Source organism: Thermobia domestica, chromosome 13 (genome assembly GCF_964235325.1).
Source record: "Thermobia domestica chromosome 13, izTheDome1.hap1.1, whole genome shotgun sequence".
Lineage (NCBI taxonomy): Eukaryota > Metazoa > Arthropoda > Insecta > Zygentoma > Lepismatidae > Thermobia > Thermobia domestica.
Window position 1 is genome coordinate 153,821,188 of NC_137466.1, and position 27,319 is coordinate 153,848,506.

General features: G+C 36.3%; 1 protein-coding gene across 2 annotated transcripts in view; it reads left to right on the forward strand.

Moving 5' to 3' along the window:
• The window catches only part of Hacl (2-hydroxyacyl-CoA lyase), a 44,301-nt gene that overhangs the window by 4,396 nt on the left and 12,586 nt on the right, over positions 1 to 27,319 (forward strand). For both annotated transcript variants that reach the window (XM_081736701.1, XM_081736700.1), the window contains exons 3-10: positions 1,279 to 1,505; positions 4,784 to 4,965; positions 5,492 to 5,668; positions 9,483 to 9,724; positions 15,342 to 15,527; positions 18,663 to 18,738; positions 22,786 to 22,875; positions 24,610 to 24,757. In XM_081736701.1, coding sequence (XP_081592827.1) covers positions 1,279 to 1,505; positions 4,784 to 4,965; positions 5,492 to 5,668; positions 9,483 to 9,724; positions 15,342 to 15,527; positions 18,663 to 18,738; positions 22,786 to 22,875; positions 24,610 to 24,757 — 1,328 coding nt within the window. The remainder of the gene's footprint in view (positions 1 to 1,278; positions 1,506 to 4,783; positions 4,966 to 5,491; positions 5,669 to 9,482; positions 9,725 to 15,341; positions 15,528 to 18,662; positions 18,739 to 22,785; positions 22,876 to 24,609; positions 24,758 to 27,319) is intronic.

The following is a 27,319-nucleotide window of genomic DNA, read 5'->3' on the forward strand; positions in this document are numbered from 1 at the left end:
AAATTAAGGGTAATTTTCAGTTGAATGAAATATAACATTGATTTTTGTGATTTTCCGTAACGATTATGGACTAGAGATTAGAGGAGACAGATAATAAAGAAAGAGAATGATTATAAAATCATTTGTTGGATGAAATGTAAGGAAACAAGAGAATCTCCAAAACACCCACAGACATGATGTAGTCCACCATAAACTCACATGGCCTGGAATCGAATCTGGCACCCCTGCATCAGAGGTGAGCGCTCTACCAATGAGCAACTGCTCGTCTCACTTTGTGTTTGGTGTAGGCTTTACTTATATTGATTATATTGCAATCAAACGCTATATTATATAAACAAATTGTGATTTTTAAAGGAGAGCTTAACATTATCAGAGAAAAGGAACATATGACAGTAAGAGATTCCAAAATATTACTTTTTGACATTACATGCACTGATGTTGTGATAATATTTGAAGTGCCAATAACTAAAGTGCTCTTTGAAAATGATTTAATATAAATCACTCAGAATTAAATAATAAGCTAGATACATTATTAGTTATTAATAGTAATAGTATTTACATTTGTCGTACCTTGATATATATATATATATATATACATTAAATATTTCTCAGTGTTTCCTATCTCTTTTAGAAACAGTGTGCCATTTTTATCATTAGTGCTGAGAATTAAAGATCTTACAACAGTCTTTCTGAAAAAAAAAAAAGAAAAAAAAAAAAGAAAACAGTAAATGAGATTCTTTAAAATAGAACTGTTTATTTAACTTTCCTCCAATATTTTCTTCCTGTTGTATCGTATATTGCCTCAAACAGAACCATCGTATTGCTTTCTCGTTAGAAATCCATCCTCGTTACTCAAATCCGTTCCTAGTGCTTGAAAGAACAGCTTTAATTCCTACTGTGTTCGTGAAGTACAACAGTTTCATTTCATATTATTTAATATGATGTTTTTAAAAAATGAAATGAAATCTTTGAGTTTTACGTCCTACGGTTATGCCGGTTAGACTAAAGGAGACGGTGATGATGAGAGATGAGTGAAATGGTGGAATGAAGAAAATGGGAGGAAACGGGAGAACACCGAGAAAACACACGAGCACGGTGTTTGTCCACCACAAAGTTCACTTGGCGGGGGCTGGGATCGAACCCGGGACCCCAAGCACCAGAGGTGAACGCTCTACCACTGAGCCACGCGCCCCCCAATATATTTTATTTCATTATACAAATACAATTCCTGCTTTTATATTTCTTTCTACATATATTCTTTCTTTCTGTAATTCTCAGGGGGTTAAGTATGTGTTTGGAATCGTGGGGATTCCTGTGATAGAATTAAGCATGGTGATGCAGCAATTGGGAATCAATTACATAGGAATGCGAAATGAACAAGCAGCCTGTTATGCGGCCCAAGCAATGGGATATCTGACCCAGCAGCCGGCTGTGTGTTTGGTAGTTTCTGGACCTGGATTGTTACATGTTATTGGCGGAATGGCTAATGCTCAAGTTAATTGCTGGTAAGTATTTACCGGATTATCGTCTACATTACAATATATTATACAAGAATTAGAGAGCATTGGATAAGGTTTCTTCCCTTAATTTGTAACGGTAAAACTTTTATATTTTAGTGATGTATCTTCCCTCAAGATTCACCACTAGTGAGGTAAGAGTAATTGTAACCGTGAAGACGAGTTAACATCTAATATCAAATTTATTGTTAAGCAGAATTGATTAAAATGACATCTGAACAAAGAATGTAAATAACTTACTACGTAAATAAAAGTAATTAAATAATTATTCTCGATAAATATGTTCTTCAAGTACTTAGTGACGCTGTTTGACTTCAAGGTTATCCGAAAATTTGTAATTGTGAACAATTGGGTGTCACATTTCTTACTAGATCTGGCACTCTTTAAATAATAATTATATTAATGTTGGAACGAAATTTGAAGCGAGCTAATCTTATTTTGTAATACTTGTTATGATATGAAAGTAAGTATACGTGAAATTACAAGACAAGGATTCGGTTACAAGGTTTCAATTTGATACCCATCCCTCTCAATGCACTTGTAAAGTGTGTTCATTGTTGATTGTATGGCTCTCTGAGCCATTTGGGCAGAGATAACAGCGATGATCTGAGTGATGCGGTGCTTCAGGTCGTCCAAGTTGGCAGGATTGGTGGCATACACACGATCCTTGACCATGTCCCACTACCAAAAATCACATGGCATCAGATCAAAGGAACGTGCTGGCTATAGGAGAGGACCACCTTTACCAATCTAACTTTTACTGAACGTGTCGTTCAGGTACTCCTGAACCATCTGACTAATGGGCAGGGGCGCTGTCTTGCTAAAAGAAGTGTTAGTCTTTAAAGAAAATCTGCATGAGGATTTAGTTTAGTTGGCTGGATGAGGATGATATTCTCTTCAGTTCGTACAGATCTCTTCCTACTACTGTTTCCCTTGCAATCGTCTTGAACGGACCCCGTCTGTACAAACTTCTCGTAGGTCCTACCAACTGTCAGGCGCAAAGGTGCATCACGTGCGGTCCAGGCCGTGAATTTTTCTTGTACGGTGCTTGGGGACTGAAAAACTTCCATCCAATTGAATTATTTTCCTTCGTTCCTCAGTGGAATATCGGTACTCCATAGTTTAATCTGCAAAACAAAAACAAAAAGAACACCTATTTAATGTTAACATCTTTTTGCCTCACCCTGTATTTTGAAATGTCCTTGCCACTATGTCAGTTCAGTACCAGAATTGCTTTACTGATGTTTGATTTCAAGGGATCCAGAGTTTGTGGTGTTTGTGTAAACTCTGTCTTTTAGGTATCCCCATAAATAATAATAATAATAATAAATACATGAATAAAGTGTCAGATCGGACTAGTGCTCTGGCCAAAGTCCATTTGCAATGACGCTCTCGCAGAAAAAAAAAAAAAAACCGAAAGAAAAAACGGAATTGCAGACATGTTGGTGTGTGTTGTTGCTCCATTCTCCTACTATATCGAAAGGAGAGTTCTCTTGTCCAGTTCATTTACAAAGATATTGAAGATATCGTTATGTCTTGCTTTTATGATAGTTGTGTCAAAGAAGATCAGACAAATTATACGCCATTGAAACATTCTACACCAAACAACAATAATCTTCTCAAAATGAAGGTGTTCATTGTTAGCGTTGGGATTTATCTTCGCCCAAACACAAGGATTTTAAGAATTAAGTATCTCGACAGACGAATTCGTGTGAAAGGCGGCAGTGATTTGTTGGGAGACGCCAGTAGCCAATCCTTCATACTTGGGATTGTTTCCTCTGACATTTTGACGAGCTCACGCATATAAGACCTAAATGTTGGACTTACTTGACAAATATTTACCTCCAAGCTTCTTTAGAAATTGCAATTCACATGACTTTATAGTATTTATTGCCCAATTAACGTGAATAATAACTATATCTTCCAATAACTGCGAACAATATACAATTACTTCTCCAGGGTGTACTAATACATGTGTAACTGTTGGTACATATAATACATATATATTCCTACCAGGAGTAGGTGAGACATTTAATTTTACACAATTTTACACAAGACCTTGTCCCAGATAGGAAAAAAAAAAAGAAGAAGAAGAAGAAAACTGTGTATGAATCAGTCATTAAATACAGGAAAAGGATACTTGGACAAGGAATGGATTTTTATTCTTGCAAATTTCATTCTAAACAATTAGCGTATATTATTTCTTCTTTATATTATCAGTCATTAAATTTCTGCAGCAAAAACAATAGAAAAATATAAAAGATTTACAGAACAATTTTAAAAAATGCTCCAGTCGATAGTCTATAGTTCTCAGTCTATAGGTTTAGTCACGACTGAGAAAAAGAAAATTTAATGATTCAGGCAACATTAAATAACTGACAATTTGTATTAATGTATTTTTTAAAACTTGGATATGTTGGAGTTTAGCGTCAAATTTTTCGAGACTCTCCCAGCGGGAATCGAACCCGAGATCCCGTGCATCAAAGGCGCGCGTGCTAGCCACTAGGCCAGCAGTAAAGACTTGTTTTAATAGTGTTGTGCTATGTTTGCGAGTTTGTATTTACCATACTTAGTCCATTATTTGTTTAGCACCGCAATGTTCGTCAAATTTATTCGTGATGTGTACACTTTACCGTGTCCCAGAATAATTAATAAAAGTTCATTTTACAAAAGACCAGTAAAAATCCAACCCTGTCGTCATGGAATGTTGAACTCATACGAACTGCAAGTGTGGTTTCACGTAGAACTAATATTCTTATAAATTTCGTATAAGTTTTTACTGCGTTTATGACGTTTTGTAAGAAGAAACTTCGTCTATCCAAATGAACGGAAATCAAGCAAGTTGTTGAATTTTATTCTAAATTTCACTCCGTAGATTGATAATCGGGTGTATCCAAAATAACTGTGAATTGACATACCATGTTAGCACTTGTTGCCAAATGAGCATCTCAAGAAATTTGGTCTTAAGAAAAGTGGCTTGCTTTGTGTCATCATGTTTGCTACTTTAATTAAATATTTCTTTCCTCGCTATACAATTAAAATAACTAGCACGGAGGCACAAGATAAGTAACTTTTCTTATGAATGTGTTCTGTAGCTTCTATCAATAGATATCAGTAGAAATTTGGTATAGTTTGGAAGGAAGTTACGAGATCCAAGCAGCAACATTTCTGTGTGTATGTGTGTGTGTGTGTGTGACCTGAGGTATTATTTTAACTATATATTAATAAATACATTTAAAGAAAATGTAACGAATTTTCTGTTTTAGGCCACTGCTTGTAATAGGAGGTTCATGTGCAGAAGATCATGAAGGTATCGGTGGTTTTCAAGAATTTCCTCAAGTAGAAGCCTGTAGATTATACAGCAAATACACTGCTCGCCCAGCCAATGCTTTGCTTATACCTCAGCATGTTGAAAAGGCAGTACGACTTGCAAAGTACGGAAGACCTGGTAAGTTCTACGGCAGATCGATCAGCTCAGTATCTTAGTCCTAAACTTGATTGTGTCTTTAAAATTTTCTGCATAAATCACAAATGCGTAGAAAGTTCATAGTTAATGATTAGAAAATAAGTGGCTTTCATTGCTCACATGTCCCATGATTGATTTTTGGGGAGAACATGTTTTACCTAACAATCATGAGGCAATTGGAGAGCACTATATATTGAGATGTACCAAACTTTAGTCTCAGACTAGAGATAACGATGACATAATATGATATGCTAAACACACATCATCGAACTAATAGATATCTGACTGGCCATGTAACAGCCTTCACGTCTACTGAAACACTAGGAAGTTTAATTTTAGTTTATTTGACTGCATGCGTTGAAATAACTGTGTCACAAATTTTAACTTTATTATCGACGGTTTTTCGAGACTAATTGAGTGCGCTTTTTTTGATCTTTGCTGCTATATATTTGTTTAGAGATATAACTTGGTTAACACTTAAAATTGTTTGTTTTGTTTTTTTTTGCAGGTGTATCGTATTTGGATTTCCCAGCGAATATATTACAACAAAAAGTAGACGCAAGTAAAGTATTCCAGTACGACAAATGTCCGGACCCTCCGTTATCATGGCCAGATCCAGCTTTAGTCGATAGAGCTGTACAATTATTAAGAAATGCCAAGAAACCGTTAGTCATCGTTGGCAAAGGTAAGAATCAATCGTTTTCTTTCTCTGTTTACACTACAAGAAATCCAGAAGAGGAGTTTTGGGAAATATTTAAAGGATTAGATAATACGGAAGAGTGCGATGGTATGTAAATGCACAATTTTATTGTGTATTTTTAATAACATATTTCCATAACAGCAGACTAATTAGATATTATTACTTCATTATTACAATTTTGAGAATTTTAATTATAATGTAGAATCATCTGGTAGCAATATTTAAAAGAAAATCCTGCTCACTTATAATAATGAATATTTAAATAAACTAATTTTGTTAGTTTAGTTTGTATAACTACCTACTGTGTAGTAACATTTTTGCACTGGAACTTTTTTAAGTGCTCACTGTTCTATATTAAATTTTAGATTTTCCTTACATCGAGATGATGCACAACTCTTAGCAATGGGAAAGAAAGGGTTGAGATAAAACTAAATAAAATAAAATAAAATAATAAAAAAAAAAGAAGGAGAAAGAAACAAAGAATTGTATTACAGGAAGGTATCAACTTACGAACATATGGCCCTTCCTAGTATTTGCTGTGCAGAGAAGTAAAAGTGTGATAAAGTGACAGTTGTTTTTATCATCAATGTCAGTTCGTAAATTTTGTGATTTCTTGTCGAGAAATAACTTGCTCCCATCTTCCGTCCGTCCGGCATCCAAATTAGAATGTGGCTTAAGGTTTCTACAATAATATATGCGCTTCCTTTATTCATATTTCTAAATTATAAACATGAATAAAAAGTTGTGCATTCACTTACTTTGTAAGCCAAGTTGCAACAAAAGCTGCTTAGCACTCAAAGTAGAGGCCAATGTGCTGTCTCTTGTCCACCTTTCGGCTAGTTCTTGTCCTTCGTGGCGAAGAAGTATTACACAGCTGGTGCCACCATCGTTTGGCATTTGAAACATCTCGAGGGCAGGAACTGGACAATGGATCGGAGCATGTGATGATTGTAGGATGCTAGCTCCGAACTATGTGCTGAATGTGACAATTTAATTCTCTGAAGTTTATTTGGGGTCGTGCAAGAGTCATGAGATTTTACGTTTGCTTGCTGCAGAAGGGCTGGCTTACTGTTCATCAATGCAGGGTATTTTGTAACAGACATACGGTATCATACTTTCGCTCCAGCTGTTAGGGTACAGGTTGGTATAATGATTCGACCGTCTGGAATGAATTTTGTAATGAATTATCACCTCATTGTAAGACACAGATCATCACCTTGTGTTCGATACGCCCATGTTGAGCGAGAGGTACCGACACCTGGCTCTTTTATGACGACCGCGTGTGCACGTTGTAGGATTTCGAAATATAAAGGTAACCAAGAAAGTTCTGACACTTTTTGTGGAGGTCTGTGTTCAATAAGTCCTTACACCGTGAGTTGAATGCGAATGAAGATAAGACGAAGGTTAGTTGTTGGTGTGGATATATCCAACATAATACCTGGTTGTGGCAGTTCAGTTACACCGTGAACTTGCGTAAGGACATGGGACCTCCACGGAGCGTAATAAGGGCGTATATGCTGTACGAGTTCAAACTGTTATCAAACGCCGCTGCAGTGGGATGGAAGATATGCCAGGTTTTTGGTAGGAGTGTCATGACTACGCGGACAGAGCAGCGGTGGTTTAACATGTTTAAGGACGATGATGAAACACTCGAAGACGCACCACGAGCCGGAAGACCAACACATGTACAAAAATGAAGATCTTCAGGCAGCAATTAAGGCAAACAGTGGCCAAACATGTGAGTAACTGGGACTACAATTTTGTGTGAGTAGAGAAGCTACTCGGCAGCACCTCCATCAACTTGGGAAGCACTACAAGTTGGGTCGATGGGTCCCACATGATTTGACTCCGGGAGGCAGGGCCGGGACGCAAGCCCCCTCGGGCAATGCCTGGGGTTCCCGGATTGGGTTGGATTCTGCCGGGTTGTGGTCATGCCGTGGGATTCGGTAGCATATGGGAACTAATCCCAGGAACCTGGGTAACGGTGAACATGTGCGGGAGGTAAGCTTGCCTTATAAGGCTCGGGCACCATGCCTGCAGAGTATGGTAGGGCCTGACTCGCTAGCAGGACTGCCACCACCAGTAGGTACCTGGTAGGCACTTAAGACTTCGGTCTGGCCGCGCAGTGGGCGTATCCCACTCCCTCAGTGGGGGGTTACACACTTAGGTGTCAAGATTAAGGGACAAATCTTGGCGGTGCACATCGTGCACGAGAACCTAAGTCCAATCTTGAGCAACTACTAGCGGGGTGCCTTGTTTGGCGGTACCTGTCCATCAAATAGACCGAACGGTCGCGGGCATGTTCTCCATGCATGCAATTAAGGGTGGATTAGTAGACCACTAGCATCGACGTGTCTCGTCTGAGGAAGGAGCCATTTCTGGACAGGTTGTTGACATGTGGTGAGAAGTGGGTCCTGTACGAAGTTCCACGGCGCCATCCTTGGTTAGCATGAACCGGTTCCAAAACAGCCGAAACCAGCACTTCACCAGGGGAAGATCATCCTTTGTGTTTGGTGGACTGCTCGCGGAATCGTGCATTGGGAGCTGCTACCAGTTGGTCAGAGCGTCAATGCAACTGTGTACTGTCAGCAGTTGAGCCGTGTTCAAGAAAAACTCAAAACTCTAGAGCCATCACTTCTGAATCGCAAAGGGATCCTCCTGTTATAGAACAACGCTAAGCTCCATGTGGCTAGGATGAGCCGGGGCACCATTCCACGCCTTGGATGGGAAACACTATTGCATCCACCATACTCCCCGGACATTGCGCCATCCGATTATCGCATGTTCCATTCCGTGAACTATCCATAGTAGAGGTGCAAAATTCACTTGATACCTTCTTCGCTTCACGGCCCACCAAGTTCTACCGCGATGGAATCCTAGGCCTTCCAGAACGTTGGCAGAAGGTCGTCGATCTTGAGGGGGACTGTTTTTTATTTTCCAGGTACGTCTTAGGTGACATAGATGTTCGAAGGTGGTGAGTGAAAAAGCGATAGAACTTTCTTGGTTACCTTTATAATAACCTTTTTCGTCAAATGTTATTATTCTCTTCAGGAAACTTAGATCACGTGGAGTTTGCAGAAATTTCTTGCAAACATCTACTCGCGTCTGCACTTGAGCTTAGATCAATTCATGAGGCACAATTTGACAGCTCCGGATGTTTTTGCGAAAGTCTTAAACATGACGAACTAAACTGGACCGAGAGATACCGAGCTCAGCCAATAATCTCCGAATGCTAGCCTTAGGATTTGTCTCTGTGGCGTGGCTCTTGATTTCGGAGTCCACGATTTTGGACCTACCTGACTTTGACTGATAGGGACTGAAATTTCTGGAACCATCCTGGTTATTATTCTGTGATCAACTACCCGTTCACCTTCCGCACAACAAATGTTTCGAATTGCTTTCCCGGCGTTATGGCCCAGTTGGAACTAGTAAACTTAGTCTTATTGCATCTTCATCTTCGCGGCTCTCAAATTATATATGAAACTCAGAACGCTACGAATTGAACTGCTTCGGTCACATGACACACCGCAACGGCATATGTATGCGAATATTGCCAAACTTATGACTCTTGCATGTGAAACTTTTACGTCCATGATCTCTGTGGGGAAAGTTTCTAAATGTTTAGAAGGACCCGCGACCGACTATTTATTTTTAACGCTCCTCAAAAGTTTTTTCGCCCTTATTAGTAATCTTTATTGGATATACATAAAAAAACATATTCCTATTGTTTGATTTTTGTGCTGTTTATTGAATTTAGCGTCCAAGTATTCCAAAATATATTTTCTCATACTTTATCCAGGTGCGGCCTATGCGAAAGCTGAAGAAGCCATAAGACGTTTGGTAAATATAACCAATCTTCCTGTGTTAGCAACTCCTATGGGGAAAGGCGTCGTTCCAGATGATGACCAACATTCTGTTGCTCCAGCTCGCACTAAAGTATTGCAAGAAGCTGATGTTATTCTATTGTTGGGAGCAAGGTTAAATTGGATTCTTCATTTTGGTCGTCCCCCACGGTATAATCCAAATGTACAAGTAATACAGGTAAGCTAAAGTATTGATTGGTACATACGTCTCACGTGTATGCCCTTGGGCTAAAAGAGACGGATGATTGATGAAAATGATTGTGCTCTTCCTCTGGGAATCAAATCCAGGACCACGTGCATCAAAGGCACATACGCTAGCCACTAGACTAGTTGGGGGAGGGTTATTCGTTGAAGTGTACCGTGACTTTTCAGCAATGATACTATATAAGACGTGGATCTACAATTTTAAGTGAAATTTAAACAATTGTAATGCACTCAAAGTTTTTAATGCTCCCCACCGGGAATCGAACGTAGTTCGGGTTCTGTTCTTGGTGGGAGAGCATTGGACACTTTACAATGGTTCGAATTTCACCATAAACTGTAGCTCCACGTCCCATATAGTCTCGAAGCTTGAAAGGGGACACTAAAGTTCAACAAACAACGCCTTGTATACTGAGAAGTAATTGATTGCTTATATGGAGATTTAAGCAATGTGATAATTAGTGGGTTGAAGTAGTATTGAGGATTTTCAGAAATATATCGGTATAATTATCAGAATGGTAATTAGAAGTTAGGGTTCTTTCTTAAGCGTTTTTTTTTTTTTTTTTTTTTTTTTATGTCTTTTAGATAAAAACAGGTTAAGGTTTTAAGAACAAAGTAATGTTGAAGTATAAATATTTTGAAATTTTATTTTGTGTGGATATTTGTTTTTTGGAAATTAAGTAGTTCATATTCAGCCATATTTCTTAAGGTGTGGCTTAGCTGGTGAGTCTTTTCTCATGATAAGAGAGAGACAGTCCATATGAAGTGAGTCAGTGAGGGTTGCTTGATAATCAAATGATTTTTGATTCTGAATTACTATTTGATTGCAAAATTCAAAAATAATTATTTTATTTATTTATTTTATTTATTTATTTATTTATTTTTATCGTTTTCTCAACTCCGACGTTGACAAGCGCGAATTCTTGCGTTTGTAAGGGTTTACGTTAACTTACATTACTAGACCTTGTGAACTCTAGGTTGATGCAAGAAAAACCATTTTATTCAGAAAAGAATAGCGTAACTTATGTCCAGTACATATTTAATAAAATTTGTTTGCAAAATAATTTAAATCCACTTAAACAATTTATATCGGAATTTACAAATTTTCAATGTTCAAAATGCATATCACTCAAAGTTGGAATTTAATATCAGGCTTAAGTTGTTTGGAAATGTGTAGCTACCTATATGAATGTTTTATGAAAAACGTTACACAACTATTGTAGTGTTTCGAGATGTGTAGCTACCTATATGTATGTTTTATGAAAAACGTTACACAACTATTGTAGTGTTTCGAGATGTGTAGCTACCTATATGTATGTTTTATGAAAAACGTTACACAACTATTGTAGTGTTTCGAGATGTGTAGCTACCTATATGTATGTTTTATGAAAAACGTTATACAACTATTGTAGTGTTTCGAGATGTGTAGCTACCTATATGTATGTTTTATGAAAAACGTTACACAACTATTGTAGTGTTTCGAGATGTGTAGCTACCTATATGTATGTTTTATGAAAAACGTTACACAACTATTGTAGTGTTTCGAGATGTGTAGCTACCTATATGTATGTTTTATGAAAAACGTTACACAACTATTGTAGTGTTTCGAGATGTGTAGCTACCTATATGTATGTTTTATGAAAAACGTTACACAACTATTGTAGTGTTTCGAGATGTGTAGCTACCTATATGTATGTTTTATGAAAAACGTTACACAACTATTGTAGTGTTTCGATATAATGTTACATGAAAACCAGAAAGGAAATGACTGAGAGTTGCATCGATATCATATTTGAGATTTAACCACTCAACAATAAATAATAATATCTCAGCTAATATGTCGTACTATAAATACATTTAAACGTACCTGTGTTACAAGGAGATCAAAAGGTTCGTGCAATCACTTAGAAGAAATCCACTCTGGAGAACTCTGACACCATGATGGTACTAGTCCTTCTCTACGTAGTCACTGTGCCTAGCTACACATTTTTGACAGCGATTCTTCACTTTCCTTAAACTTGTTTTGTAAAAGTCTGCAGTTTGTCTGTGAAACCACAGTTCAAGCTTGGAAATGACATCACTCCTACTGTCAAAATGGCGTCCTCTGAGACTCTTCATTTTTGGGAAGAGAAACAAGTCACTTGGTGCGGTGAGTGTGGGGGTGGAGCAGTATTTCATATTCCAATTCCACTGCCTTCATCATGGATGCGTGGGCGGTGCATTGTCTGCCAATAAACAGCATCCCTTTTTCGATCAATCCACGACGTTTCTTCTTCAGTTCTTCTTGTAATTTAGTCAGGAGATGGGAATAATAGGTATGAATGATAGCTTTCCCCTGTGGTAGGTAATATGAAATGATGACCCCCTCAAAGTCCAGAAAACGGAAAGCATCACTTTAGCGGCAGATTTTTGCACTCATGCCATTTTAGGTGGAGAGGAGAGTGTTTCCATTGTTCGCTCATTTTCCTTTGTTTCTGGATTATAAAGACAAACCCAAATTTCATCCATTGTCACTAGTCTGCCAAAAAAAGTCCTCTTCATCCACCTCACAGCGATGCAACATTTCTTTTGCAGCATCCTCGCGCTTTCTCTTCTGGAAAAGTGTGAGTAGTCGTGGCACTCGTCGTGCTGAGACTTTCTGAAGATGCAGCTGATTGTGAATGATATTCCAAGGAGGTCTATAACTCATACCTATTGCACACATAACACTTTCAATAGTTATTCTTCTCTCTTCCATTATAATATTCTCAACTTTGTTCCTCAAAGCGGCATCATCAGTGAAAGATGGTCTTCCAGATGTAGAGGCGTCCGCGGTGGTCATAGGTCTAGTTGGAAATTGCCGTTTCCACTTGGATAATATCTCATAGAATGGGCTTTCATCTCCATAGACTTCTTTCGTCTCTTCGTGATTCTAGTTTGCTGATTTCCTTTAAAGACGGAGGAACTTAATATACTACGTGCCTCAAGTTTGTCAATCATCCCCCCCCCCCCCTAAAAAAATAACGAGTTCCGAATTTGCATGGTTAACATACAAGAACCTAACTATAAAATGCATGTCCAAGGGGGTTCGTAGTTCGTCGCCTTCTAGGTGATTGCACAAACTTTTTGATATCTCCTCGTAGATGAAGTAGCGGAATGATATAAATGTTAAAGGAACGGGAATAACTGGAAAGTGTGGATAATTACAAGATTGTTCATGATCCTTAGGTTCGAATTAAAAGTAGTTCTACTATATAAACAAATCAAGTCTATGTAATCACTATTTTATAGTACACTTTTTATAAAGAATACAATTAATAATAACGCACTTTGGTTCAGACGAAATTGACACTGTATGGTTTACAACTTATTTGTCACTCATGGATCCTGTTCGAGGTTCTTCTTTGATTTGTATTCATTAAGAAATTTTGATATTTCTTCGCTTAATTTCGGAGTAATGTTACATGTCCTGCCAGTGGCTGTTGTAAGTTCTAAGGCATAAAATTTCTTTAGAACATTGTTCATGGGCATCCAAGTCTGGTCTTTCTCATTTTTCGTAAAAGGAGTCTTTAGTCCTGCGAGATGGTTAAAATGTTACATGCACATCTTTACGTCCGTCACTAATGTCATTCACTTCTGCCAGCCACCACTGATCATTATATACACATGCGATTAAATCTCTTCTGTGAAGTGTAATTTGTACAGGTTTTATAGTGGACTGAATTTTGTATTCTTGACTTTGCTAAATAATGAAGCATTTAAGGTTCCTCTCTGACACAGAGACAAAACAATAAAAACTCCTTGTGCTAGTAATTGTCACACAGCTTGCAAATCAGTCAAGGACTTTGCTGTTTGATGGTGAATTATTTCTTGATGTTTTATATAAGTGAAAACGATTCCTTTTAAATTTTATTACGTGTGTTAGGAAATTGATTATTATTTATTGTTTCAAAACAATGTGGCTTTTAAGACAAGGGAAGGAATCAGACATTCTTATAGAGTGTACTACAATGTTGTCAATTGACTGACCTCGCATTGTTAGTGCTTTTAAATACGGATATTAGATGCTCATTATGGGTTCGATATTCTATTCTAGAGTTGTATCTTTGTAGATCAATCTAGCCAATGTTGTATGGCATAATTAATAGGCAAATCCTAACAGCTGGTGATCCCTGTTGAGTAATGAAAGATATCACTTAATACGGCTGAAACTAATTCAGCTACTCTTAATAGGCGCTTAGAAATAAACAAGACATTATTATTCTATTTATATTGGTCGCAACATTAAAAATACTATCATAGTTGAAACATTGGGCATTATCGTATATATTTTCAACAACGAACTCATTTTAAACTTAGAAACAGCAATCGATAATTAAATTATGAACCCAGTCTAACTCTGGCACTTGCATATCCATCTTCCATCGAGCTGCCCTCAGCTAACAATATGCTTTTGTGTGTAATTTTTAAAGTCTGTAACGTAGTATGTGGATAAATGATCTCAAACATGATATTTGTACAAAAGTATAATATACAGTAGTGGGTTTATCTGTAAATTTTTTTTTTTTTAGATTTTTAAACTTTGTTCTCTCAAAGATACAAGGTATCCAAATTTCTATTTTAAAAAATCCGTTTTTAAAACATTATAACTTATAAAGGGAGCAACTCTCAGTGATTATTTTGTGTTTTTCATATAATGCATTTAGGTAGCTACTATACTTCCAAACGATTATGCTTGAGATTGTATTCCTTCTTGGGGGTGACATGCCTTAGAACGTTGAAAATTAGTCAATTTCGATATCAAATCGAGCTGTTTAGGTGGATTTGGACTACTTTACAAAATTTTATTAAATATGTACTTGACGTAAGGTAACCTTTTCTTTTTTCCCAGAATAAAATGGTTTTCCTCATCAATTTAGGGTTCACCACGTCTTAATAATATAAAGTTAGCGCAAAACCCTATACAAATGCGAGAATCCACACTTGTCAAATAAAAATGGCTGCCATCAAAATTGAGAAAACAACAATTAAATTATTATTTTTGGACTCTGCAATCATGTAGGAATCTACAAGGAAAAAATCATTTCATTATAAAATGGTCAAGAAACCAAATATTTTTTATCTGGTACACTTGACATGGACGGACTCACTAGCAATTAGCCCATCGTAGCTAAGTTTAGCCCTCCCATCTAGCTAGTGCCAAGGACACGCGCCTTTGGTAGACATTGTCCCGTATTTGATTCCCGGTGGGAGAGACTTGAAATTTGAACTCATCATAGTGGTTCGGATTTAATCTTAAACTTTAGGTCCACGTCTCGTATAGCCTCGGTGAAGAAAAATCGCTAAACATCAATAAACAAACGAAAACTATTCATCCAGCTGTAGATTCAGAAGAAACTAATGCAGTATAGCGGAAATGAGGTCTCCAAGAAAGTTGGAACATAGAAATGAAAAGGTAAATAAAATAATGTAATATTGTATCCTTTGCTCAGAATTACAAAATATTGAAATTTTCCTTCAACGTATAGCATTTTGTGAAATAGGATCGATATATATGTATGTATGTTTTTACAGGATAATGCTGTATGATGATTATTTGTGTATTCTCTTGACAGGTGGATATTATGCAGGAAGAACTGCACAATAGCGTACCTTCAGCGGTTGCTATTCAAGGAGATATCAGAATTACTGCTGAACAGCTAGCAGGTAAATTTTCTAAGAATAATTGGCAGCTACCTTCCGACGGTCCATGGTGGTCAGCAGTTCGGCAAAAATCTGAAGCCAATAAGAATGTAGTTTCTGTAAGTTGATGAGTAAAACTGAAAAAGTTTTTTTTTTTTTTTTTTAATTTATTTTATCTTTCTACAATTAGTTGGGGAGAAATAAAACTTTCTTTCTTCAACCTTTCATAAAAGTTTGAAAGTTTATTAAAGAAAATAAGAAGGAAAAGAAAAAAAAAGAAAAAAATTAGAATAAACATGGTACAAATTGCAGTAATACATTGAAAATTCCAGGCCTACAGGAGTGTGTGTGTGTAGAAATTTAGAGAGCGTAACTAAATTATAAAATATTAGTATAATAATACGAAAATAATACACAAAGAGTGAACACGTGCATCACTGGATTTTGACTCAAATCTGGGATTTTCAGTGTACCTTTATACAGAATTTAAAATATTATGAATATCATTTTTAGTTCTAATATTTACACAAATACATTGAAATACCTTTCTCCAGTCACATTTTTTCTAACTTTTTATTTAAAAATGAATAATCGATACTAGTTGAACAATATATTAATCTTGTTTTGGTAGTGTTATTGGTACATTTATACTGGTTTGTGATTGGTATTTGGAGTGTAGTTGATATGCGTTTTTGTGACTTTTTTTTTTTTTTAATGTGATCAGTGCAAGATTTAGTGTATTCTGTAACCCTAGTAGCTTTGTTAATACATCAGATACAACTATTAGTATACAGTAAAAGTGTTCCACGTTTACAGTTTCATGAGATTTGAAACAGAATGTTACATATTTTAAGGAATTCTGTGTCTTATTTTATTATTTCAGTTCGACACTTCATTCTTTAAGATCTGTGGTAAACCGGTTTCACTTTCGACGCAGTGAATTAATCAATCTGTTTATAACTTACCGTAAGAATATTTCTTGTACAATATTCTGTGATTTGAGAGAGAACGTCATACAATTCTACAAATGTTAATGAATTCCGTACTTAATGTTATGATTGCAGTTTGATATTAATGTTACTCTTTTAAATCTACGGCAGTTCTAAATTTTAATAATCGCCTGAGAGTTAGATCAGCATGATAAGGTTTGAAAGAATGAGATAAAGTTTGGTGCCTTCGATTCCCAATTGAACAACATAATTCTCGGCGATCAGTCAACATCATGAGGCATTCCTGATATACCTAACTTATGAAGTAGTACATTGTTGATCAGAAACCAAGAATAAAGATGTTGGGAATCGATGCGCTGACCATGCGTCCACTGCCGGCCCAGTTCTTTGTGAACTGAAGGAAGTCTCCGTCTTAGTTTAAATACGTCTGAGTTCGCTCGTGAGTATGGATAGTTAGCGTGCGGCTCCTTCGATACTGGAAACCCGGTTCGATTTCATGGAGCTCATGGACCCGGTAGGAGCTTATGGTTCCGAGCCACGTTAATCGTAGGTCCACGTTAATGGCGTGACTATAACTATACAATATGCTCGTATGGAATAATAATTTTCTGGTCCCCTAAAACCATAATAAAAACTTACCAAATGAGTTACAATTAGTTATGACATATTGAAGCGTAGCTTACATTATCTGTGAGAATTATTTAATTCTCAAATTAGCAGATAAATTATTAATATAGAGGCCAGAAGTTTAATTTTCAGTAGCAATGTATTTTTGTCTGCTACTCTATTGTTAAAAAAGAAACAAGAAATCTACATATTCTTCACCTTCAAAATAACATCAATAAATATTTATCTTTTGAGTGATGGACGCGCGGTGGCTCGTGGTAGAGCGTTTACCTCCGGTGCTTGGGGTCTCTGGTTCGATCCCAGCTCGCACCGTGTGGACTTTGTGGTGGACAAACACCGTGCTCGTGGGTTTTATCGGGGTTCTCCCGTTTCCTCCCACTTTCTTCATTCCACCATTTCATTCATATCTCATCATCACAGTCTCCTTTAGCCTAACCGGCATAACCGTGGGACGTAAAACTTGCAGATTTCATTTCATTTCATTTCTTTTGAGTGATTTGTCGGCAGTGGTGATTTGAGATTTCTCTCAGGGAGGGGAAACGTTCAATACACAAAAGATGAAAAGTAGTGCTGCAAAAATATGGTAATCCATACTGCACACAATCAGAAATATGATTCCCGCAGGAATTACCGTCCCCCAGAAATCATCACTGATTGAGGTTTGATTTCGTAATGTTTGAAACTTGTTGCTATGTAACAATTCTTTATAAGTTAAAATATACTCCACAGATGGCAGCACTCACGGAGTTAGGAGTAATTCAAAAATATAACATATGTGTTTGTGTCTACATAAATATTTATTTATGAGGTTACTTGTGATCTTATAATAATTTAGGTTGTATGTCTAAAATGCGCAGTCCTGATAGCATTCCCACTCACAAAACAAGAAATTGAAAGTATGCATTAGTAAAATGACAGATCTGAGATAATATCTGTCAGGAGAAACAGAAATTCATGGTTGTTTTACATCACTAATTTAACTATTTTTAGAGAAGCACAAATGGGTAGTTTATGACCTTGTTTCGATGGTTGACGCGTTATTTCTTTTAGATCATAATCATGGACGAAAGAGATAAGGAGAATGATATGACGTATACTGACTGTAAGGGTTGCTAGGGTACTCCAAATTCCCTTTTTCATATTTTTAAAGTTTTTTTTTTCTACGAATAGGGTGGAAATTGCACAAGTGTTATCTCGTTGGAATCAGTGTTCCATAAGCTTTCCAGCGAGATATCAGTCATTACCACGGGATAATTGGGAGGGGGGGGGGGGTTCACCAGTATCCCCAACGTGAGAGTGTACAATTTCGTTCAAATCCCTGCCCGGTATATAAAGAATAGTCTACCTTCAATTTAATCGTGAGAAACGGAAAAGATTAATGTTGATTTTTTTTCTAGAAAAGTCCATACATAGTTTCTCTCTCTCTCTCTTTCTCTTTCGCTTTCGCTTTCTCCCTACTTGGTAAGTTTTTTGTAGTTTTATTAGATAGCTTGTTATATAGAGAAAACACATTTTTCTTACGATCTAATTTTGTTTATTATGAATACTCAAAATTAGTCCCCTGTTTCAACTGTATATGATGTTGATTCACTTTGTAATCATTGTTAATTAACCTTTAACCTTTAATTACTCTTTCGTTTTGTTTTCTTTATTAACCATTAAGTTTTGTATTTTCAGAAAATGGCTGCAAATACTACACCACCATTGAATTATTATGCAGTGTTCCATCATATCCAGGAAATAATTCCCAAAGGTATTGTTGATTCTTTATTTTAGTTGAAACGAATTGTATGGACATTGCTAATGTATACGTATCCATTTTCAGTCTATAAAGATGCAAGATGATAGAATTAAAACTATTTCAAATAGGCTTAGCACTGTTTTCAGTGTTTTTTAAATTGAAGTATTTCGAGTAGATTCATGTTCTTCGTCAATTTTATTCCGTCTGTAATCGTATTCTTTTCTTTTTCCTATGATTAGTCTATAATAGGTTTTTCCAGTTAACTGTACTAACAGAAGAGACACTGACCAAAGCTTAAAACCCTTTACTTTATTTTAAATTATAATTTGTAACTGTTTTGGATATCTAGCATATCCTTCTTCAGACACTATCGAAATTAATGAAAATACAGACATATATATAAATGTTGTTATAACAAAGTTTACATTCTTTAACCGTCATATATATAGTCATTGTTATAAAAAAGTTTAAATTCTTTTAACAGACATATATATATATAGTCATTGTTGTACTTTTTTATTTTTATTTCTTTTTTTTTTCTTATTTACTGAGGCCTTCAATCAATCCTATAAGTCTTCGTGTTCACTTTCCAATTAATCACGTTCCTTCATTTTTGGTTCTTATAAGGGCCTTTTTTTTTTTAATTTTCTTTTTCTCTATGCTATTCAAACTTCCTTGCCATAATTCATTAATTGGTAAGCCCCTGTCCAGTTCATCAGTTTCTCTCTTCCTACCTTCTTTATCCAATCCGCTTCTTTCCACTTCCTTATTATCATTCATATAATATGATACGTTATTCAAAGCTGATTCGTTGATATAATATACAGCTAGAATCAGTTTTTTTTTGTTTTTTTTTTTTTTTGTTTGTTTGTTTGTTTTTAAGGAGATAACTCATGTTGACTTATTAGACGTAAAGTTGATTAGACTAAAATGAAATAAAGTTTCAGAAAGAGAACCCATGGCTATGCCTTTTAGGCTAAGAGAAACAGATGCCAAATGCAAGTAATTCTGGTGGAAGAATTAAAATCGGTGTTGAATTCAGATATTTTCACTTGGAAAAAAGGAGCAGGGAACGGAGTTACCAGAAATCTTTTTTGAAGAAAATAAACCTTAATTCTCAAAGGAATTACTTCTCATAACGTAATTATGAATTATAGGTTTTCTGCCCTCTGTTTAAGTCCTTTGCATTAAGAAGCGAATAAAGTTCCTTGTAGAGACCATAAAAAAGTATTTTTATTGAAAAAAGTATTAATAAAGTGAATAAAGTTTCTTATAAAGAGATTTAAAATGGTATTTAATTGAAAAAGAAAGAAAAAATGCCTATGTGATACATGGAAATTTTTCATTCTTAGTAAACAAGAAATTATACGTATTGTGTTCGTTTATTTATTTAAATATTTTTTTAAAAAATGGATTTGCTTAGGGAAACAATTAAATTCAACATCTTTTTGTACTATACAGTATATTATGAAGCACACATGTTACATGTGAATTGTAATTCTAATCAACTCTATTAAAATCCGCCTCGAAGTCATGCGCCTAGGGGTCACCCATTAGAAAAAGTCACAAAACTTACACGAACTCATTAAAAAATACAATAAAAATTATAGTACAGAAAAGTAAGAATACGCAAACACAAAAGGGAAATTCAAGTTCTAATGCCATTAGGAGGTTCCCAGACGAGTTGATTTTACCGGGACCACCCTCATTTTCGTTTTATGTCCCGGTCCCAAAGTATTTCTAAAATTTGACGGGACTCCCAACATATACTGGTGTTGGGAGATAATAGGAAGTCGCAGGATTTTCTGCAAGCTTATTTAATCAATCTAATATTTTGTCGTCTTCTTTCCTAAATAAGTAATTATACAAATTTAATTATAAAGGTATCATTCAGACTTGCTGAGCATTTCCTTTCTGTATTGTACAATGTATTTCCTGAATCTTTGAAATACTACGCTTTACGTTTATTAGATTTCAAAAGCATTTTTCCGTAAATAATTTGATAATAAACAATCCCCTTTCAGTAGCTATTGTTAAAAAGTTTCAGGTGTGCACTCTCAAAGCTCGCTCTTCCTTCCCCTATATAACTGTATTGAATGAAGTCGTAGTAGTTTCATAAGAACGAGATCCCAAGACATCGAGAGAGGATCCACGCTTGATTCTTATATTTTTTTTCATTATAGACTCTTAGTAAATACAGAGGTTGTTCAGTCTACATTTGGCCAATTTCGACTTACCTAAAAATTTAGAAGAATCCATGGCGCCAGGTCCGTAAGTGCTCGATGTGTTTCCCTTGGTTCCTAACAATAGCCCGACAGCGTAATAATTTCCACTGTAATAGGCTTCTCTGAAGAACTGGGAGGGAAATCTTGTCCCATTCCCTTTGCACAGCTTTCCCAAGTCCTTCTACAGTTGTCATACGCCGTTTTCCCAAAGCCCGCTTCAGCAATCCAAATCCACAATAGTCCATAGGACTTACATCTGGAGATTTAACAGGTGCCTCATTGAAAGGTATCACCTGTATACCACTTGCCTCCTCCATATCTCTGTAGAATGCGAGGGACGATCGTGAGGTATGTGATGAGGCCTTGTCTATGTGAATGCGCACCAGATTGGCGTCATTTCCTACATCGTTGGAATCTCATGCTCGTGATCTGCTCCTGAAAATACTGCGAATTTATTTTGCAGTTCTTCGCCACCCTACGAATCTTCAGTTTACCTCGGTAACAGTAGCCAGTAACTACCATGAACGCTTTTGGGACGGATTCTTTACAGACACGGACCCACCTTCTGAAGTTCTTGGCGCCTTTCGGTATATGATGGTTCTCGGTTTGCCGCAGTCGGAAAGGTAAATTCATGTTTCATCGAGCGTTACGACGTACATCCACCTTTGTTTTGCCAGATGCCGTTCGTACAGCTTCCGGGCGATACACTTTCGTTGCTTTTGGTGGGCATCCGTGAGAAGGTGGCCGCGAGTTTTCATGACTTTTTCCAGCTTGAGTTGATGGTGTAACGTCCGGCTCACAGTTCCCAAAGACACGTCAAGACGATTAGCCATACACCTTTGTGTTGGCGGATTTTCTTGCATTGCCATTTTGTGAAGTTTCCTCTGCACGATGGAGGTGGTCTTGGTGCATTCCCTCTTCCTAGGCAACTTCGTTGGTGATCCAAATGGTGGAGCTTCGTTGCCCTTGTATTTTTTAATATTTTTTATTCCACTTAAACTGATGTTGCAACCATTCTTCTTGCACTGTTTTCTAATGACAGAAATCCTAAAGTGGGCGTCATAAAGAGCCTCAACATAACCTTCCCAAAACCGGCTTAGTTTGGGCGGCATTTTGGTCACGGGGCGGAAACCCACACACTTGGAAACAAATTTAATACAACACTCTCAACAATGATCCTGTTTTGTGCGTTATTGTCGTCCGCGCGGAAAAACAACTCCGTTCCCAGGAAGCCACTGCACAACACTGCAGGACGGCACGAGCCAGGTCGGGTACTGCAGGACGGCACGAGCCAGGTTGGGTACTGCAGGACGGCACGAGCCAGATCGGGTGAGTCCATTCTGCCCGGGAGGGGGAAGGAACGAAATCGGCCAAACGTAGGCTGAACAACCTCTGTAGTCACACAGAAAATCGAATTTTTTTTTTTTACTTATCTTAGTGTAATGTAATAACAATTAGATCTGTGGAATATAAGAAGGCTATATAATCTTCATAGGTAAATTTTGAATTTCCGAGTGTGTAAGATTTTCCACGGGCTGCACCCCAGATTTATCACTGGTAAAGGTAGTAGTACGTAATTTTAGGGAAAACCCACAGATAGAATGTTATCTACTACACATGTTAGAGATCAGACCAGACTCAAAATGTTAAATTTTATAATTTTCTTTCCTTTAGTTATCAATTTAGTAATTGGTATATAGAATGCAGACACTTGCTCATTGTATTACTTGGTAAAGTTCGTTATTAATTTTCTTTTTTCTTTTTAAATTGTATTTTCTTTAATTACTAATGCAAGTATAGTGGTAAAATTGTTAAATTGTTCATTCTTTTGCAGACAGTATCATTGTCAGCGAAGGTGCAAATACAATGGATATTGGACGCACGATGCTTTTAAATAGCCTGCCTCGACATCGACTAGATGCTGGTGAGGTTTGTGGAAGTGCTTTGGTATTAATGTAGTTTTCTTTTATGTAACAAGTTGGGCCAACTCAGAGACAGTTGGACTGATTTCAGTCAAACAACTCAAGGACTATTGGATTGAATTCAGTAAAACAAATCAAAGACTATTAGACTGATTTGAATCAAATGACCCAAAGACTAATGGATTGATTTCAATGAAATCTTTGACGATTTTCATTGTAAACTCAGGGCAATTATAAGCTATCTAATATCACTCTTAGATTTCAGTGAACTGACTATTTGATAAAAGGTGTCGACTTTGGAAAAAGTTATGAAGGGGTAAGTTAAGGGAATGTCTGACAGTTTTCTTAACAGTTTGCTAAATTATTTGATGAAATGGAATGAATTTACCATTTTTGATGCGGAAAAGCAATATATGTAGGCTTCCAGAAGAATCATTTAGGGGTGATTTCGAAGGAGAGGACATGATAGAAAATTCTTATAATTAGAACACATGCGAATGAGTATTCCAAAGTCAGAGCGTTGTCTATATATTTCAGGTATATTTCGTACAATTTTGTACATCCTGTGAAGTGTTGAGTAAGGTATTTTGTTTTTTGTACTTCGAGACAGATACACGATACTTGCAACGTCGTAATGTATTTGGTTATATCTCTAGTAGGTATCTCTGCCAACATATATCTAGGTGATACAGACATAGCTATTAACAAAGTATGTCAAGTATGGCAAAGTATGGGATTTTTTGCATAAATCTGTCTTCGGTTTACAAAAGAAAAAAATTGAATTAATTGTACTATCACTTCCAGTATCATTTAAACTATATAATATAACTAGCTTTCCAAACAAGATACTCTGAAATGGATATATTAATAATATCGAGATGTGCCATATGCTTATTATGTATATGTGGCTATAGACATGTAATGTTACACCTATTTGGAATATTATATCCTTATCATATTCTTTTATTACAAGGATATTGAAGAAATAAAATATAACAGAGCAAGCATGTGCAGATGTTGGGCCTATTAATTTTAATATCGTTTATCAAGTATAAATCAGTGGTGTTATCATATTTCTATTTCTCGAATGAAGGAGTGCAATTTTTTACTTCAAAATACAAAACATTATAAGAATAACACACAAAGTTTACAGTGAACTCATTAGTATGTAGTATAGATTTTATTTTAAACAAGTTACTCTTGCACTTTCAAACTTTCGGGTTTTTTCCATGAATCTTTGTTGCAGAGGATAAAAATAGCAAAAGAAATAGAAACATCATAAGAGGAAACGGGAAAGAGTAGTAAATATAACACTTATTCAATCTGGTGCTGTGATAATTCGTAAGTAGCGGTGCGGCTTACTTTGAAATGGCGAGATCAAATTTTGTATTTCTTTGTTTTTAAAGAGAGAGCCGCTAACAATACTGCCACTTGACGAGTATTGACGAGTAATCACAACATTAGATTAGATAAGCTGTATCTCCACTGTTTTCCTCAGTTAGTCCATTTAATTATATCTTCTTGGTGTTTTTATTACTATTTATTTATTCTATTTTTATCCTCTTGTGAAGAAAGCCCCAAGAGACAACCAAAAGCTTAAACATGCAAAGATTATTCAAGACTTAGAATTTAAAGTAAGCGCCAGCATAATGTGTACAAGTTTTCAATTGTATATTTTCAGTTATTTAGTCTTGAATAGTTTTAATATGTAAACTTATATAGAATCTTTATTCCAGGTACCTTCGGCACCATGGGGGTTGGCTTAGGATTTGCAATAGCAGCAGCATTTTGGTGCAAAGAACATGCACCGGCAAAGAGAGTAATATGCGTTGAGGGTGATTCTGCATTTGGATTTTCTGGAATGGAAATCGAAACAATGTTCAGGTACGTTTTTTTTTTTTGGGGGGGGGGGTTATTTATTGTTTTTTAAATTTATTTTTAAGACAACTTTGGTTTGCGTTGAACTCTGGTTTCAATTTCCAATAGATCATCAGTTTCCATTTACCTTCAGGGCATAATAGTGGGTTAACAAAACAAACACTAAACTTACTCATAATTTCACAACATGTGGGGATGGTATCTAAAATTGCATATATTTAACCTTTTATATCCTTAAAAAAATGCGGCAAACATCTGACTTTCTAAACTTCCAAAGTATGCTGCTATGTGTAAGTGTCGAAAGACATAGAACAACTATGTTCGTTTATTTGTGTCAACAGGTTATCAGAACAAAATCGGTAAAAGATATCAAAAAGCGGTTTCCTGCAATCGATTCAGTCTCAAGAATAGGTTCCATCTCTCCCGTTAACCTGTTATTCAAACCTGAAGTGGTTGAAATTATTCATTTCTGGTTTTAACGTTTCTCTCCGCTGAACTAAAGCGGTAATATATAGTGACAAGATGTTTTCCCAGTTTGTTCAGCACCTTAAGGAAACGTATAGTCACCATCAGCAACACTATACCAAAAGCGGAAGTGGGTGAATTTACTACTACTTTCGGTTCGAATACTGATTTCCATAGAACATAAACGGTAAAATATATTGAGAAGCTGTTTTTTGCAATTAATTCAGCGTCTCAGGAATATATTCTATATTCTAGGCTAACCCTCTATTTAAATCGGAAGTGGTAGAAATCAATCATTTGAAGGGTAAGGGGAAAAAACAAGGAGTGTCCATGTGTGTGCTTTAACGGGTGCTTTGTCCTATCTCTTGGTGACTCTTGGTACTGTTGGACTGTATAAGACATGCATGCGTAGATGTAGAAATGTCCATGTAAAAAGGAGCAAAAGATTTGACTAACGCTATTCTTTTTGTATGCGGTTTCAATATTAAAACGCCGTTGTCTCGAAAATTCAGTTTTGTGACATTGCTTCTTTTTTTTTCCCTTACCCTTCATTTTCGGTTTCAGTGTTTATTGCGATAGAATGAAAACGGTAACACATAGCGACAAGCAGTTTTTTTCTTTTTTTTAATTGGTCCAGTACCTCAAGAGAACGTATCGTCGCAACCTGCATCATTCCACTAAAATCAGAAATGTTGCAATTTACTAATATTTCTAGTTTCGATACTGATCTCCATAGACCAAAATCGGTAAATGATATCGAGAAATTGTTTCTTGCAATCGATTCAGCGTCCCAAGAATAGGTTCCATCCCCTCCTTGACCCTCTATTCAAACCGGAAATGGTAGAAATCAACCATTTCCGAGCTTCAACGTTCATCGCTATAGAACAGAAACGGTAATAAATAGGGACAAGCGTTTCTTTCAATCGGATCAGCGTCTCAAGAGAATATACCAACACCATCTGCAACATTATCAAACCCGGAAGTGATTGAAATTTACAAGTACTTCCGCCTTCAATATTTATTTCGATAAAACAAAGGGATATGAGAAAACTGATAGATTCAGTACCCAAAGAATGAGTTTTGTCGTGACTTCTATTATTTGTTAAAACTGGAAGTGGTGATAATTACGTTATTCGATTACAACACTGATCACATAATAGATAGAACGAAAATAACGACAGGCTGACTTCTTTATGTAGACTCAGTACCAAGAATATGTTTAATCTAATTTTATTATTTTTATTGCAACCAGAAGTGATTGACAGCAGTTATCACCTCCGGTTTTAATGTTAATCTTCATATAACCAGTAATAGATAGCGAGTAATGGCTTTTTGATATGGATTCAGCGTCCGAGGAACAGTATCTTTGATCTTATTTCTCTATTGCAACCAGTAGGTAGAGATGTATTACTTTAAGTTTGAATATTGTGTTCACATAGTTTGGGAAGTCTACCGTAATTCCACAATGTGAAACGAAACTCACTTGTTTGGTTATGTTCTTTTGTTTTCTGTCCTGTTTGTACTTTGTTTCCCTCTGATGAAACACCAACGAAAAGATTCACAACGCATTTTTCTTTCATTTGTATTTTGTGATAGTGTATTTGTCTACGTTCTTATTTGTTTTCTGTATTCTTTTCGAGATTTCCTTGTAACTACACCCTTGTGATGCTTCAAAATTCTTTCTGTACCGTCAAGGCGAAATGTTAAAACAAATAAATAAATAAAATTGTCTAAATGTTCCATTAAAGCTAGCTGAGACTCCTTTGAAATAATATATATATATTTAGTTTAACGTTCCAGTTTATAACCTTTAGGCTAAAGGAGATGAATAATATCGAGGTTAAATGAATGTGAGGTTGAATGATGAAAATGAATGATTGTAAAATTAATTTTTTTTGTGCTCTCCACTGGGAATCGAACCCGGGAGCACGCCCAACAAAGGTACACACGCAGCCACTAGATCAAAAAAGAGTTCTTCGAGAAACGTAGGAAAAGTGCTAACTGGATATTAAGATTTGTACTAACACATCTTCCGATGTTCTTTGGCATGGGAGACCCGGGTTCGATTCCCGGTGGGAGCTCATGTGGTTTAGATTCCACGTT